This window comes from Pyrgilauda ruficollis, unplaced genomic scaffold, assembly GCF_017590135.1.
Source record: "Pyrgilauda ruficollis isolate IOZ18807 unplaced genomic scaffold, ASM1759013v1 scaffold25, whole genome shotgun sequence".
NCBI classification, from domain to species: domain Eukaryota; kingdom Metazoa; phylum Chordata; class Aves; order Passeriformes; family Passeridae; genus Pyrgilauda; species Pyrgilauda ruficollis.
Genome location: NW_024523822.1, coordinates 285,807 through 301,421, shown reverse-complemented (window position 1 = coordinate 301,421; position 15,615 = coordinate 285,807). Strand labels below are relative to the sequence as shown.

General features: G+C 35.8%; 1 protein-coding gene across 1 annotated transcript in view; it reads left to right on the top strand.

Annotated features, from left to right (window-relative positions):
- The window catches only part of DMGDH (dimethylglycine dehydrogenase), a 38,914-nt gene that overhangs the window by 15,812 nt on the left and 7,487 nt on the right, over positions 1–15,615 (top strand). Inside the window, exons 8-15 of the mRNA XM_041470929.1 lie at positions 1,071–1,269; positions 4,568–4,737; positions 4,894–5,047; positions 5,943–6,108; positions 8,593–8,723; positions 10,105–10,322; positions 11,197–11,354; positions 12,598–12,657. Of these exons, the coding sequence (XP_041326863.1) occupies positions 1,071–1,269; positions 4,568–4,737; positions 4,894–5,047; positions 5,943–6,108; positions 8,593–8,723; positions 10,105–10,322; positions 11,197–11,354; positions 12,598–12,657 (1,256 nt within the window). The remainder of the gene's footprint in view (positions 1–1,070; positions 1,270–4,567; positions 4,738–4,893; positions 5,048–5,942; positions 6,109–8,592; positions 8,724–10,104; positions 10,323–11,196; positions 11,355–12,597; positions 12,658–15,615) is intronic.

Here is a 15,615-nt window from a genome sequence, read left to right as displayed (position 1 = left end):
CAAAAACTTTTTTTCAGAGAATAGTTCTAACTCTAACGATAAAAGATAGCAGAAATACAAATGTAATGTAAGAAAAACCTACTACAATGTAGTCTTACCCTACTTCCTGAAGGGGTGCTTGTGTGTTTCAATTAGAGGCAGCCACCAAATCTGCGCTACACAGCTTTTTTTGCCTGAATAAGAATTTTTCTAAGTTACAGTTCTCTCTAGCATGCTGACAGGGGCCCTGGATATTTATTGATACCACAGAGATAATGTGATTGTCAAACAGGAATAGCAAAGGAATGTCTTAGACAAAATGCTGTGTTTGGATATAAATGCAAGAGAGCTGTAGTTATGTATAGAATACAAAAATATCCTATGTCATACAGCTGCTTACTAAAAACCATTATAAATCATTGTGTTATATCTAGGCTCCAGCTTTCCATTCACTTCCAGACAGAAAGTTATATGAAGTCATTACTATTGCTGTTTTAAAAAACACTGTATTTCCCAAGGAAGGGCAGTTAACATGGTTTAGTTTTGGATAGCCCTATCACAGCTTCCAGAACTTACTGTCTCCAGTAGCATCAAGTGCCTCTACATAATGATGTTCAGCCATGCTTAGAGTCCAGACTGAGGGCTGAAATATACCCAGAAATTCATACGACTTCATGGAATCATAAGCGGATACAGGAAGTATCTTTTCTCCCCTCCTCAAGTTATTGGCATATTGAGAAAAATACGTAGGTCTTATTAATGCAGAAGAAAGTTTCTGTGTGTCTTCACTTCCTTTCTACTTCATTGTTGAATTTGCATGACCTTAGGGTTAAACAAATATGTGTAAAGGATAGTATAATTGCAGTGACAAACAAACTTGGTCCTGCAGGTAACTAGGTTTTTATGCATGCCATCTTTCCTATGTAGGATGTTTTATTCTAATAAAACTTTTATCTATAGATAGCTGTATTGGTTAGATAGCTCTATTGTACAGATAGCTGTATTTACATATAGATACCATAACTGCATTGAAAATGTATGTGTTCCTTGTGTAAATACATATATATAATAAAAGTCAATTACTTGTGCAGGATTTGGAAAAGAACTTTTTGAGTCTGATTTAGACAGAATAATGGAGCATATTGAGGCTGCCATGGAAATGGTCCCTGTTTTGAGAAAAGCAGACATCGTAAACACAATTGCAGGTCCTATCACCTATTCTCCAGACATTCTTCCTATGGTGGGACCACATCAGGGTGTCAGAAATTACTGGGTAGCTATTGGTTTCGGGTGAGTAAGTTCTTTGTGACAATTTTTGGCTGTCATATTGTTAAAATGGTAGTCAGCTCAAGCTTTGTGCATTTTTATGGGCTTGGGAGTTGTTTTGCACATATTTTGTGTTAAATTGTAATTGTAAATAATCTTAATATCCACAACCTGTATAATGTAAGATCTTCCTTCTCTCTTATTTCATTACTCTCAGTAATTTTTTGTTTCCTCCTTTTAATCTGGAGGCCAATACATGTGACACTTCATGAAGCAACAAAAAATGGTAGTACTTCATACTGTCTGTGCAGCAATTCGAAGTCACAAAAGTACTGGGTTTAAAATGACACTGTGTCTGACAGTTGTATTGCAACTGTATTTTACAGTTGTTTGTTGTTTATAAAACTTGTTTCACTGAAGTTGGACAAAAAATGAATGTGCAATATACAGTTCTGTGTGAAGAACTGAAGGCTTATTAAATAGAGGGCATTCCAGTATAGCGTGTGTCTGACTGCTCTAGGGATACAGATCCAGTGTTTCTGACTGTTGAAAGTGGAGCTGAAAAATTAAATTGCCAGGTATTGGAGGAAATCAAATAAAGAGAGCAGTACAGCAAAAGAAATATATGGTTTACTGGTGTCATTCTCCCACCTGTTATGGTGTTTTTCTTGAATGTGATTTACATCTTATTTATTATGGCTGCACTGGAGCCAGTGTTAAAACACCAACATGTCTTTAGTTGTCTTAGCTTGACCATTGATTCAAGATGGATAGAATGAACCAAATACAAATCCAAGCAGATGTTATTGAACATATTCTGTTTACATTGTTTTTCCAATTGCCTAATTTGCTGTTCAAAATCCAGCTCAGCTTTTTCCAGTTTTCTTTCATTCCAAACCAAACAAACCTTCCGATCGTAAGATAAGGCAGTATCACTAACATGCTTTCTGAGGCCCTCAAAATAAGAGCTTGGTAATTTTGCAATGATTCATTGTGAAAGGTATTCACCTTTGCTGCTTGGATTTAAAAAAAAATAATGTTATCTTTCAGTAACATTTGCAGAACTTATAGTTACAAAAGCAGTTTGCCTAGACCTTGTTCACCAAAACGACTGTTTAAGTTCATTACTCTGTGGCCAGACTTTGGAGCATGTTTTTCTTTGGTGATGTCAATGGGAGCAGAATCAAATTCCATATGTAAAAAATTGAAGACTAGTGTTACATGTTTAATTTTTGTTAAACAATTTATTTCAGGAGTTTGATTAATCTCACAATGTTTAGACACAGGTTGCAGTAATGTGGCTGTCATTGGATTACTTTGTCTGCTTTTCAGGGACTTTTGACTCTCTGTTCTATGCTTCTGGGTCACTGCAGTGTTTCTACCAGTGTTGTAATTTTTTGTGTGCATTAGCAAATCCTTATCTTGCAGTCAGCTAGCAGGGACATTGTGACAGAGGACTTAGTGCTGTTAGATTAGAGGATTTTTATTATCTAAAATTAGCAGCTTGCATTTTAACATGCAAAGAAGTTTAGTTAGCAGAGCTTGTAGCACTATTTATTATTAAGGTTGCTCAATGCTTCCCATTTTTAGTTACTTAAAGTTTGGAAAATATTAGCAAGAGTAGTTTAAGGATTTTATTCTGAAAAATTTAATTCAAAGCAGTGAAACCATTCCATAACCTGGGACAAAGACACTAGAAAAGGTACCACAGTGTGCAGAGACTTAGATTTCCTAGGAATAGGAATGGAACGACTTGAAAGTGGGTGAGACACAACACCTCATAAGACACAAGAATGTTACAGGTACAATGGCGAGTTAATCTGTCAGGGATTGGAAGGAGAGAAGAAAAACTGGAGAAAAATAGCTCATGTTCATGAAGGAAATTTTAGTCTGAATCATTTAGTCTGAATCATAAGAAAGCTGAGATTCCTACACTGTACCACTCTTCATAGCTACTTATAATATCCTATCCCTGAAATACATATTTCATTCTTATGCAGCAGAATTGTGGTGGTTGTATTTACACAATCAGCTCCCTTTTATCTGAGATAAAGAGGGATTTGGGCACTCTGTGTAATGTAAAATCTCTGATAATGTAGGCCCAACTAAGAGCACCAAAATCAAGGGGTTGCGCAGTCAGTGCTGCAAAATGCAGAGACCTCTCAGTCCAGTTGCAGGGCTGTACCTGTACCTGTACCTGTACCTCGTCTGCATTGCCTCGCTCCTGGGCTTACCCTGCCATCAGCTCAGCAGTCTTTAGCTGAAGCTAAAAGTCTTCATCGTGTTTGGTCTGTCACCACTCACAATCTCTTTGCCGCTCTCCTTTGCCATTGGCTGCAGTCAGTGGTGCAGGCAGACTTCAACCTGCCTGAGATTTCATCTGGAGCTGTACTTGAAGGCATCGTACGCCTTCATGGTACCAAAGCTTGTACCCATGAATAACTAAGAGTTGCTTAATTGAATTAGCACCAGCAACAGCTAACTCTTCTGTAGTGGCAGTTTACAAGCACTCATCCTTGCTGCATCCACTGCAGTAATAGATGTTTCTGCTGAGTCTGAAGATTTGTGCTGAACTGCACTGTACTGACTGTAGTTGGCAAAATTATTTAATGTACTCAGTTTTTTGATGCTTCTATTTTATTTAGTTAAATAAGTAAACAACAGATAAGAGATATCAAATTCATATCATTGCTATTATGGATTCATTCTTCTTGTGCATATACATATAGAAATGACTACTTATTTTTTTTCTTCTTAGTGAAGTCCTTGCCTATTTAGCTGAAGACATAGAATTCAGATTGCAAAGTTGATGACCAGCAATTTAAGTTGGTTTTAGCTTCATTATTCTGCATAAGCGTCTATGGTTTAATTGCTGCATGTTAATCTAAACTTGATTTGGAACAGACTTACTGTTTATTCAAGGATTTTTCTGTTGTGCTAATGGGAGCATTTCGCAAACAACTAAGAATTAATTGTTACATATTCTAGATGGAAGGATATTTTGGCATTTTTTTTTAAGACATGGTGGTATTAAAAAGTATTAAAAAATTTAAATAATTTGATGTTAATGATTATTTGTCAATAAACTGCAACTACTGTACATTACCAATGACATTCTGCTGCTGATAGTGAAGCAGTAGAAATATCCGTTAATATAGAATTTAATTTCTGAAAAGAGAATAAAACAGAACAAATTAAAAAAAAAAGAGGGGAAAAATTCAAAATACTTTGGGGATTATGTTAGTAGTATATGTTAGTACTGATTTTAAAAAGCAAAATGTAAAATACTTGGCACTGCAGGACTTTTTTTCCTGTTTTTAAGGTATGGCATTATACATGCTGGTGGCATGGGAAAGTACCTCAGTGACTGGATCCTTGAGGGGGAACCTCCATTTGACCTGATAGAAGTAGATCCAAACCGCTATGGAAAGTGGACCACTACAGAATACACAGCAGCCAAAGCAAGAGAATCTTATGGCTTTAATAACATTGGTAAGAAGATATTTTTTAAAATAAATTTATGTCCTGAAGATGGATTCCAGCCTATATCTAGATTTCTCTGTTTATAGATGTGTTTTCTATCTTGGACCATGACCTTAGCATGCCACAGTTTTTGGTGATTTTTGAGGGTTTTTTTCCTCCCTCTAGTTGGTTACCCTAAAGAAGAAAGATTTGCTGGGAGACCAACGGAGAGAACCAGTGGGCTGTATGATTTGCTAAAGTCAAAATGTTCAATGGGATTCCATGCAGGATGGGAGCAACCTCATTGGTTCTACAAACCTGGAGATGAGACTGGATACAAGTAAATGGAGTATTAATTTTTTTTTTCTTCCCCTAAAAAATTGTCATGATAGCAAGAGCCAGTCAATTTAAATTTAATGAGAAGCATGCACTTATCATTCATTTCAGCAACAGATATCTATTAGACTGATCTTCCATTCTTGCTTTTTCCATAGTTAGAGTACATTTTATTCTGAAAATGTAGATATTTCAAAACACACATTAAGCTATCTTGTATCTGTTCTAGGTTTGAGATACCAGAAAGCAACTTAGCTCAAGGAAGAGCTCGGAAAACAACTTGTTCATTATCAATGTGTGTTTTTCTCCATGCCTTAGTATTTGATCAGCAGCACAGTATAGTATTTTAATGAAAAATCTCATTCCTCTCTGTGTAAGTGTCTGGAGAGGAGAAGCCAAATCTTCTTTGCTTTTTTCCCCACTTCTCTATGCCTGCTTACCTAGTTACATGCCTGCATCGGGAAGTCTCCAGCAAATAAATATTTTCTTTGGGGATGTTGGAGTCTAATCTAAATGAGGCTCATAAAGGAATAAAGACACACACTTTGCTGTTCAGAAATAAAGCCTTTGACGCCTCAAACTTAAATAAATGATTCATCAACAAAGTATGCTGTAAATATAGTCATGACAGACCAATACTTTTTCTAACATTTGAACAGTCCACAGTTTATTATACAAAGTGGTTGATATAATATCAAGCCATATCTTTCTGTGTCGTTAAAGGATTTTAATTATTAAGCTGTGTTAGACTAAGGAAAATATTGGGTAAGGTACCTACAACTAGGAAAGTCTATCTTTTTTGGATGATTATTAAACTGAAAAAACTGAAGACTACATTTTGCTGCAAAGAGCACAAAATTTCTAAATTGTGTTTTATGTGTCTAAATGCTCTGTTTCAGACCCAGTTTTCGGCGCACAAATTGGTTTGACCCTGTGGGTCGTGAGTACAAACAGGTTATGGAAAAAGTTGGTGTGATTGACCTGTCACCATTTGGCAAATTTAAAGTAAAAGGCACAGATTCTGTTAAACTGCTTGATCATCTATTTGCAAATGTTGTTCCGAAGGTAAATGGGGCAGTGGTAAATGTTGTAATGTGCAACTTAGGCAAGCTCTGTTTCAGATATGGAAATGAACCATAATATTATAATAATATTTCTTGGATACCAAATACACAGTCCTTTGGAGAAGTCTCTGTGTCAGATGTATTGCTCTCAGTTAAAAGCACACAAATGGAGTTTATGCTAGACTAGCCCCACACAGAAGTACCTTTTGGCAGAGATCATTGAATCAGAATGGATGAGGTTGGAAGGGACCTCTGAATATCATCTTGTCCAACCCCCTGTTGGACAAGCATCACCTGGAGCTCATTGCCTAGGGGTATGTTCAGGTGGCTTTTGAGTTAACTGGGCAACTGGCTCCTATGTTTAGCCTTCATGGTTTTACTCCTATGTTTTACTTCATAGTAAAAAAATATTTCCTTATGTCCTCAGGCTTATGTTCTCAGACAGCCTCCTCTGTTTCAAATCTTTTTCTAAAAAATGGAAGTGAATCCTGCCTGGAATTTTTTTACAGTAGAATAGCTTGGCAGCTGCCTGCCTAAAATTGTGCTTTATGGTGGTAGCTTGAGCAGCAGAGCAGCACAGTGGAAGGGGATCTTGCCTGACCACAGTTGAATGACTTCCCAAGGGACAAGCTTTGTCTTTTTTTTTTTTTTTCAAATGAAACCCATTGTTTTCCTCTACTCATACTGACTCTGCTTCACAGCTGGCTGCCTGGTGCAGGCAGGGTTGCCAAGACTCAGGAGATTCCACTTCACCTCACATGTATCGTTTCTTCTCAAGTGTGGCTGTTCATAGATCCTCACCGTATGATGCTTTGCTCAAAAATGGCATACTGTGACAAACTACCCCAGATTTTATATTCTTGGTCTGCAGGTTTTGGTCCTGAGTCCTTTTTATTTCCTGCTTTGTCAAACACTCTCATGTAGTGTCTTTCACTTTAGAGATACACCTTCACCAAGCAGATTGCTCCTTTCTGAAGTGACCCTGACATTGCAGGATGACTTGAGTTGGTCATTTCAGCACAGAATTTCATTAAGTATTTGCAGTAGGTGTCAGTTTTCGTTGCTTCAGACACCGAAGGGAGAAAATACAGGGAAACAGCAAGTATGCAGAGAAGTTTTGAAGATGGATAAGCTCTTCTGGAAGGTTAAAGTCAACTCAGTGGGAAGGCATAAGATTGATATCTTAGGAGAAAAAATAACTTGAATTTCCATCTAGTCATATTTTTTAACTGTATTAACTTTGTGATAACAATTTGAATTGAAAGTTTTTCTTCGGTCTAGTTTGGGGTAGAGGCAGAGTAACTGAGTCATCAGTGAGCATGGATAGTACTTGCTGAATATGTGAATATGTGGTAAAGGGAAATCAAGATTAAACAGGAAATGATGAGAACAAACCAAGTGCTTTATACAGAGTTTAATCAGTGATTCTAAGGGAAAGTTAGGTGGCAAAGCACAAGGTACTGTTTATGAGTCCACTTCAAAATGCAACATTCAGAGCTGTTGTTATTTAAGCTGCCTGATTTTTAGCCCCATTCATGTTTGTCACCATCATAAAATAATCCAGTGGAGTTACCAGAGATATATTTGTATTGCAAATGGATTAAGAGTGACCAGCATCAGGTCCTGAAAATTCAACTGTATGCCTGTAATATGCCAATAACTATGGCAGAATTAATTGATATAATAAGGCCTGAAAAATACTCTTAATATCTGAAATATATTTTTCCTTGCTTGGTTCATTGTATGGAATCTGACAGTTGACTGGGTTATTGACAAGTTTTGGTGAAAGCAGAATGATTAAAGCAGAAAGGTTAAATTCTGCCTCTGGAACCAGGCCAGCACAACAGCTATGGCACATTCACATTTCTGTTTCTATGGATGATATGTGTGTGAACATGTATGTGTTTTATGGTCACTAAGTAACTGTTACTTGAAATTGTGTCTCTAAGGGATTGAGTTTCTATACGGAATCTGATTCAAATGTGCAGACATATAGATTCATAGTCAGCAAGTACAAAAAATAGAAAAGCATTCATAAATCAGGGCCACAAAAGCATAAGCCAGCTCAATATTTCTCTCTTTATAGTAAGGGGAAAAGCATATGTTATTCTCTTGGGATCTAAAACCTTATTCACAGGACTGAAAAAGAATATTCATGTTAATTACATGGAGAATTTTTTATTTAGAAGAAAACATATGTAGCTTAAGAATGTCTTGTGTAATGCATAATTAGAAAATATTTATAAAGGTCTTGATTTAACTTATTTGTAAAATTTCCATTTTTTCTATAAAGGAAAAATTGAAGTTACTGCTTTAAATCTTGAGATTGGCCAGCTGTATATCTCTCCACTCCTATTATGGCATAGCAGAGCAAACATTAAAAAATTGTTTTTTCAAATGAAGACAAATAACTGTATGTTTAATGATGTTAAAAATTCAAAAGTTTTATTTTGCATTCTTAATGATCACAAATTTTACTCTGTAGGTGGGTTCCACAAATATAAGCCATATGTTAACACCAAGGGGCAAAGTTTATGCTGAGCTAACCGTCTCTCAGCTGTATCCTGGAGAATTCATGCTTGTGACTGGGTCAGGATCAGAACTCCATGATCTGAGGTTAGTGTATTTTTTATGCAGTAAGTACATAGTGCTATACAGTCACATTAGTACAGAAAAATTTTTACTAAGTTCCAAATTCTCAATTTTTACTCAACAATTTTTTCACAAAGTTCACAAGAATTCTACTTATTTATTGATTTTAGTTTCTTAGAAACTTGGTTGACTTGAATTCGGAAGTATAAGCACTTGGGTATTGGATTGTTGCTGATGTAGAAAGATGGAGAACTTGCTAACAGTTATGTAATATACTTTACTGGAGGTAGTTCTTGTTTTGTTGTTGAACCTGTTTGTCTTTGGCATTGCATGATGTAACACAGCACGGCTGTTCCTTTCTAGTGTGTTCTCTTACGCAAAAAAGAAAATTGGCTCTTAACAGAGATGACCCCAGAGGCACTGACCTGGCCCAAACAGATAGGCAGTGCAGTCTTCTTGACGCTGTTGTAGAGTCTTCTGCTTTGAGCTCTTTTCACAAGAAAAGAAAAGAAAAGAAAAGAAAAGAGTTGCAGGATGACTTCACTAAATTACTTCTCATAGATGAGCATCAGAATTGACGTTTCTAGTGCTCTTCTTACTGGAGATTGCTGGCAAGTCAGTTAATCAAAATGAATCAACACATTAAAGATTGAAATTCACTACCCTAACAGGCAAAGAATAATGTAGTGTTTCATAACAGCCCCACAGGAATTGGTAGGAGCACTGGCACACTCAGAAACCAAACAGCAGAGCCAAATCTAATGTATTTAATTCTACAGATTTTCTGCAGTCCTGTTTGGTACTTATCTAGGCCTGAGATCTTACAATACTGCTTAAAAATATAGTACTCTGTAAGATTTTTAAATATACCCATTTTATTTATTTTCTGAGCTTCCTGAAAGATAATTTGCAGCTGTTGTTTTTTATTAAATCCTAACTGAATTTCCTGCCAATACTTTGAATGCTGTATTCAGGAAGCAACAAACCTGCTTACACGTTTCTGTTGTCACAGAAATTTATTTTGAGATTTCTTACGTTCATAGTGTTTATTCCTTACTCTTCCTGTATGTTAACATTTTATTAACACATTCTGGATCCAAGCCCAAACCTGTTGTCATTGTAGGAGATCACTTCTTTCTCTTACCTTAAAAATAATGTTCTACCCATTTAAATGCTGTTCTTTCCTGGCTGTATCTCAGATGCCTGTGTTCCTATATGTGTCTCACCAGAAATCAACAACGGATTTGTCTATCTAATGTAGCACATAGTTTTGTTGGTTTTGAGAGTGGGGGACTGGGAGCTGCTGGGGAAATGAACACTAACAAAAAAAACCACCTAGTAAAATCTTCTAAAGCGCAGGATTTTTCACAGGAAGTGTAACATTGGTGTTATGTTTTATATGCAGATGGATAGAAGACAAAATAACAAGAGGTGGATACAAGGTTGAAATAGAAAACATGACAGATGAGATGGGAGTACTTAGTGTAGCAGGTCCGTATGCACGACAGGTCCTCCAGAAGTTAACAAATGAAGACCTAAGTGATGCTTCATTTAAGTTTCTCCAGTGCAGACATCTGAAACTTTCCAATATTGCTGTTACTGCCATTAGGATATCTTACACAGGTAAGCAGTGGAAAACACATACACTTAAGGAATGAGACAATTAATTAAATAATAAATGTCAGTAAAATTATGTTGAAAAGTAAGTCTCATGATGTATTAATGAGAAGTGGGTTTGCTGCATCTTACATGTAATTGTGGGAGGCATCACACTGATTTTCAAATGTGATATGGTCAGGGTCTGTGCTGAGTTTTCCAAGACCTTTTCCTCTAGAAATACCCTATAGTGTAAATATTTATTTTGCAGAACAAAAGGCCAGTTCTGATAACCTCTTTGGTATTTGCTGCAAAACCAACGTCAAGAATTGGTTTTGGATTACCGTATATTAGTGTTTGTAATGTGCCTTGAAAATGTAATGCTGTAGTGCTTAGTATTTGGCTTTCCCAGTTACTTTTTTTTTCCTTTTTACATCAGTTTTGAGTGTAATAGACCGAATTGAGAGCACTCTGAAGCAGCTGAAGTCCTTGCAATTCATATTCTCTTTCTGTTGTGCTAAATATGCTAAATACACTCATTCTTATTTACACTCAGTTACATTTGCTGTTCACTTGCCAAGTCATCACCAGTTCATAATGTCCTTGATTTATCCTTGTGACTTTGTTACATGACCTTTCCTCATCAGTTATTTTGATAGTTTTTTTACCCACAGTTTTGAATTAACAGTTCAAATTTGAATAATAGTACCACTGCTTAAGATGTAGGGCACAAATCCTGGTAGTTCTTGCTGGGAATTAGACTTGCTATATGATAGAACTGACCCTAGAGTGTGAATTAACACTAACTGCATTGATCCTTACTTTTGACCAAGGACAGGTGTATATTTATTAGGATCATTTAACTGAGCTGATAAAAATATTAATCTTTTTTGTGTAACAGGTGAATTGGGCTGGGAGCTCTACCATAGAAAAGAAGATTCTGTACCTCTTTACACTGCAATCATGGAAGCTGGACAAAAAGAGGAAATTGATGACTTTGGAACATATGCTCTAAATACGTTGAGGCTGGAAAAGGGTTTCCGAGCCTGGGGAGCAGAGGTCAGGAAATATAATTTCTTTATTATTCTTTCTGGAAATTTTGGGTTTGTTTGGTTTGTTTTTGATGGGTTTGGGGTTTTTTTTGTTTGTTTGTTGTTTTTTTTGTTTGATTTTTTTTTTTGTTTTGTTTTGGTTTGGTTTGTTGGGTATTTTTGTTTGTTTTTTCTTGTTTGTTTGTTTTTTGGCTTTTTTTTGTGGGGTGAGAGGTGTTGTGTTGGTGGGGGTTTTAATTTTATTTTTTTATTTTGTTATGACTATGCAGTTTTTAGTCAGAGTTAGTGCAGCTGTTATTTGTATCATTTTCTCTGTTTAGCATGAAAAGAAAATTTTCCTCTAGCAGGAAAAGCTGCTTTCTTACTGGTGATTTTCTAAATAAAAACAACTGATATACTCCATTGCACTGCTGGCAAAGAAACACTCGTTTTGATTCATGGTTGGTTTTCCTCTTGTGTATAACAAAATTATGAGGCTTTTGCTGAGCTCTCATGTTTTAAAATCAAAGGTTTGGCTGAGAGGTACTCAAAATGTTTTATTTCTCTAACAACTATGTCATGAAAGGCAATTTTTTTTTTTGCTTCGTAATGTATTTGGAACTTTTTTTTTTTCCCATTACCTTGTTCCTGCAGATTTGCTCACTCATAATAAAGAACTACTCAAAGGGTCTAGAGAATTTGGGGTAAATCAATGTAATTTCATTTCATCTTACATTTTTCATTTGGAAATGAAAGAACTCAAGAGGTTGAAATTGTGGGAATTTAGGGGTCCTTTTGGTTTGCCCTGTGATAGTTATTTTCATTCTTTCTTCAAGTGCTTCCTAAGAAATTATTCCCCCTACACCAAATGGGAAGGTGGTGACTGAAATCAGCTTTGTGTTTTATTTCCTTCTCTGGCTGAGCCACTCTGCTGTGTTGCAAATGGTGTGCATACCTCAGTTACTCAGTTTTCTGAGGTTCCGTTCCGCTTTGATGAAAAATCATATGTCTTTCTGAAAAGTGCTTACTTTGCATATGGAAAATCAGATGACTGGTTTACACATCTATATGTCGTATTAGGTGTGTTAATTGATACCTTATCTGAATCCCATGTTGGAAGCTTGTAGTGTATTGAGACAGAAGCTGTGCACGCACAGTGTGGAAGACTTTGGCACAGGAATAAACAGAAGGCTGTATAGAATGAATAATGTCCAATCCAAAAGCTATGATGGTTCATAATGTATGGATGGTGAATTTATATCTTTTAACAGATGAACTGTGACACTAACCCCTTGGAAGCTGGGCTGGAGTACTTTGTAAAGCTAAACAAGGTATGTCTTAATATTTTCAAAATGTTCTATTACATTCAAGATTATTTCTTAAGTGTTTGAATGTGAAAAATGCCATTAGCTGGAAAATAAAATAGATTTAGTAAATCAACACTACAATTATAATTACTTTACAAGTAGCAACTTGTTTAAAAAACTCTTCCCCATGTTCCTTGCTATCAAAATTATACATTAGATCAGAAATTTGCAAATGCTAAATGTTGTCTACATGAAAAATAACTCCAAGTGATTTATTTTCAGAGAGAAATTTTAGTCATGTCCTTTTTTAACTATACAGTGTGTGCATACACACACACACACATATATATATATATATATATACAAGTTGAACAAACCTGTTCATATTGTGATAATATTCTACCTATTAATTCTTGTTGAAGCAGGTATCTCTAGAATTTTTTTCCCTGACTACCACTCTACTACAACAATTACTGAAAAAAGTATATTTTTTAGAATTGCTAGGGACAACTGACAACAATAAGTTAAATATAAGTTAAATTAGTACACTGGTTAAAAGAGTAATTAGTTGCTCATGAAATTTCTGAAGAGGTCCTCTGCGCATAACTTCTTTTCACCGGATTTGAAGGTTAGAAAATGGAGCTAGTTGAATTTAACTGTGCAGTAAAAAAGAAATTATGTTGCTCAATCTCCTCTAATTAGCAACCTCACTTTTTTGTATTAATATTTTAGCAATTAGTATTCTGTTTTAGTCTAATAGATACAAAAAATTGCTTGTAATTCTCTTTCATGGTCCAAATGAAACACAAACCAAATGTCTAAACTCTGTCAAATAGAGGACCATGAAATCTGGTGAAATCATGTCCTGTGCAGATCTAAAGCCATGTCCTGCTATTAGTTACTCCATCAACTCAAACAGTAGTTGCCTGCACAATGGATCTGAAGTTTCCAACATGAAAAATCTGGTCCCTGAGACTGCAAGTGAGATGTCCTAAATGACAGGCTATTTCTGACATAATCTTTTGCTTCAATTATTAATTTGTAAATTAAAGTATATACATTTACAGTCTATAAATATAAATACAGTATATAATATAAAGTATATTTTTCTTCTTTTGAGAAGAAAAAATGTTTGCAAAACATTTAATCTTGACAATGATGCAATGTGTTATAGCAACAAGCTGTTATTATTTATGCTTCCTTTATACCTGAAATTGTAATAAATAGCTAACACATGATCCTTGATATTTTTGCCCTGTTATATGGAGGCACTGTAGAACTGATAAGAAGAATCCTGAACTTTAAGTTACAGCTCTAAATAAAAAACAAATCTTAAACTTTGCACAGGAAAGAATTACAGAAGTATGTTAAACATAAAAGGATGCTTTTATATTTATGAGACAATTTCACTGAATGTAACAGAACAATCTCAGGAAGGTGTTTTTCCTCTCACTGTTAAACCTGTCTATAGAAGGTAAAGTTCTCCAACCTATGCAGGATTGAGGCAGGGTGCTCCCAAGGATGTAAATGGCAGTTCCTACATGTAGTGGAGTTACAGCTCTCTCCACTGGGTAGTATAATTTTGCCTTAATCTGAGGAAGTGACACATGCAAGGGAAATACAGAGTTGTATAGATTAGGATTTAGCTGCATTTACAAATCAAAGCCTTTCCATTTTGAGGACAGATTAGTAGAATTGCATGGAAGTCAATAAAAAAAAATGTTACTATTACTTGTTTTCCATTCCATTTCCTTTTGATACATCTATTTGTTTTCTTTTTTTCCCCTTTCCTTTAGTTTACGTAGGAAAGCAGCCATAAGCAGGGAAAGCTGTTGGAAAGCTGTTGCTTGCCAAGATACCCATGTGGATCATAGGAAGGCATTAAAGTGCAAGACGCAATTGATTCATTAGTTGCTCTGCACACTCTGCATGGTTGAAAGGCAGGGTTGGAGAAGTTCTCTAGAGCAGGTACTCATATTGTAGACAAACAGGCATGAATGAATGTCCCACAGAAATGCAGTGTGTCAGCCTGAAACATCTGCCAGTTTTGCTGAGCTAATGCGAAAAAGGAAATAATCAATGTTTTTTTATTGACTTAAATGAGGGCAATTGTGACTATATGTTGACACTTCAGAGGTACCTGAGCTAATTCAGCTATTGGAAGCACTCTGAACACTGTAGCATGAAATGCAGTATGAGATTATTTACTCTGCTTCTTGGCAGTTTGAGTCCCAGTTCCATGCCTCTGGTTTTGTTGCACATGTGGCATAGCAGAGACCTCACCATTCTTTACAGGCAGCTGTGAGTCTACACAAGCCAAACACTATTTTGTTACCTGTTTTTATTGTTGCAGAAACATTCCCCTCAAAAAAGGGTAAATGAGATAAAAATTGCAAAAAACAGATACTTAAATACTTCTTTTTGACATTTTGGCCTGTTCAGCTCCACACAAAGAGTATTCCTTTAAGCATGCGCCCCCAGCTGGGGAAAGTGCTGATTTTTGTGTAAATTAGAATCAAAAGTGTGCTTCTTACTGTGCAACAAGCAGCTGAAGTACTCGCAAAACTGTTGTGAAAAGACTTCAGCATAAGTGAATCTTGAGTGGAATGTCATGGAAAATGAGAACAGTTTCTAAACAGGTTAAAAAGAATGAAGAGCCAGATGCCAGTGAAGGTAATACGATCAAAAATAATTTTAATTTTTACAAAAGGACGTTCATATATCCGGGGAATATATATGAAGAGATGTAAAGTCCTCATAAAATCCTGATGGTCTCTGTGTTTAGAAAGTTTAGTATGCATCATCTTCATGTATAGACAGACTAGTAATTTTTTTGTCATGCATAACAGGAAATAGTCTTCAAAGCTGAAGCTGACTTTCTTTAATACCTCACAGTGTATTAAATTATAACATGGCAATAAGTAAACACATTTCCACAGGGTTTTTGTGGCAACTTTCATTTTGTCAGTAACAAAATGGCTT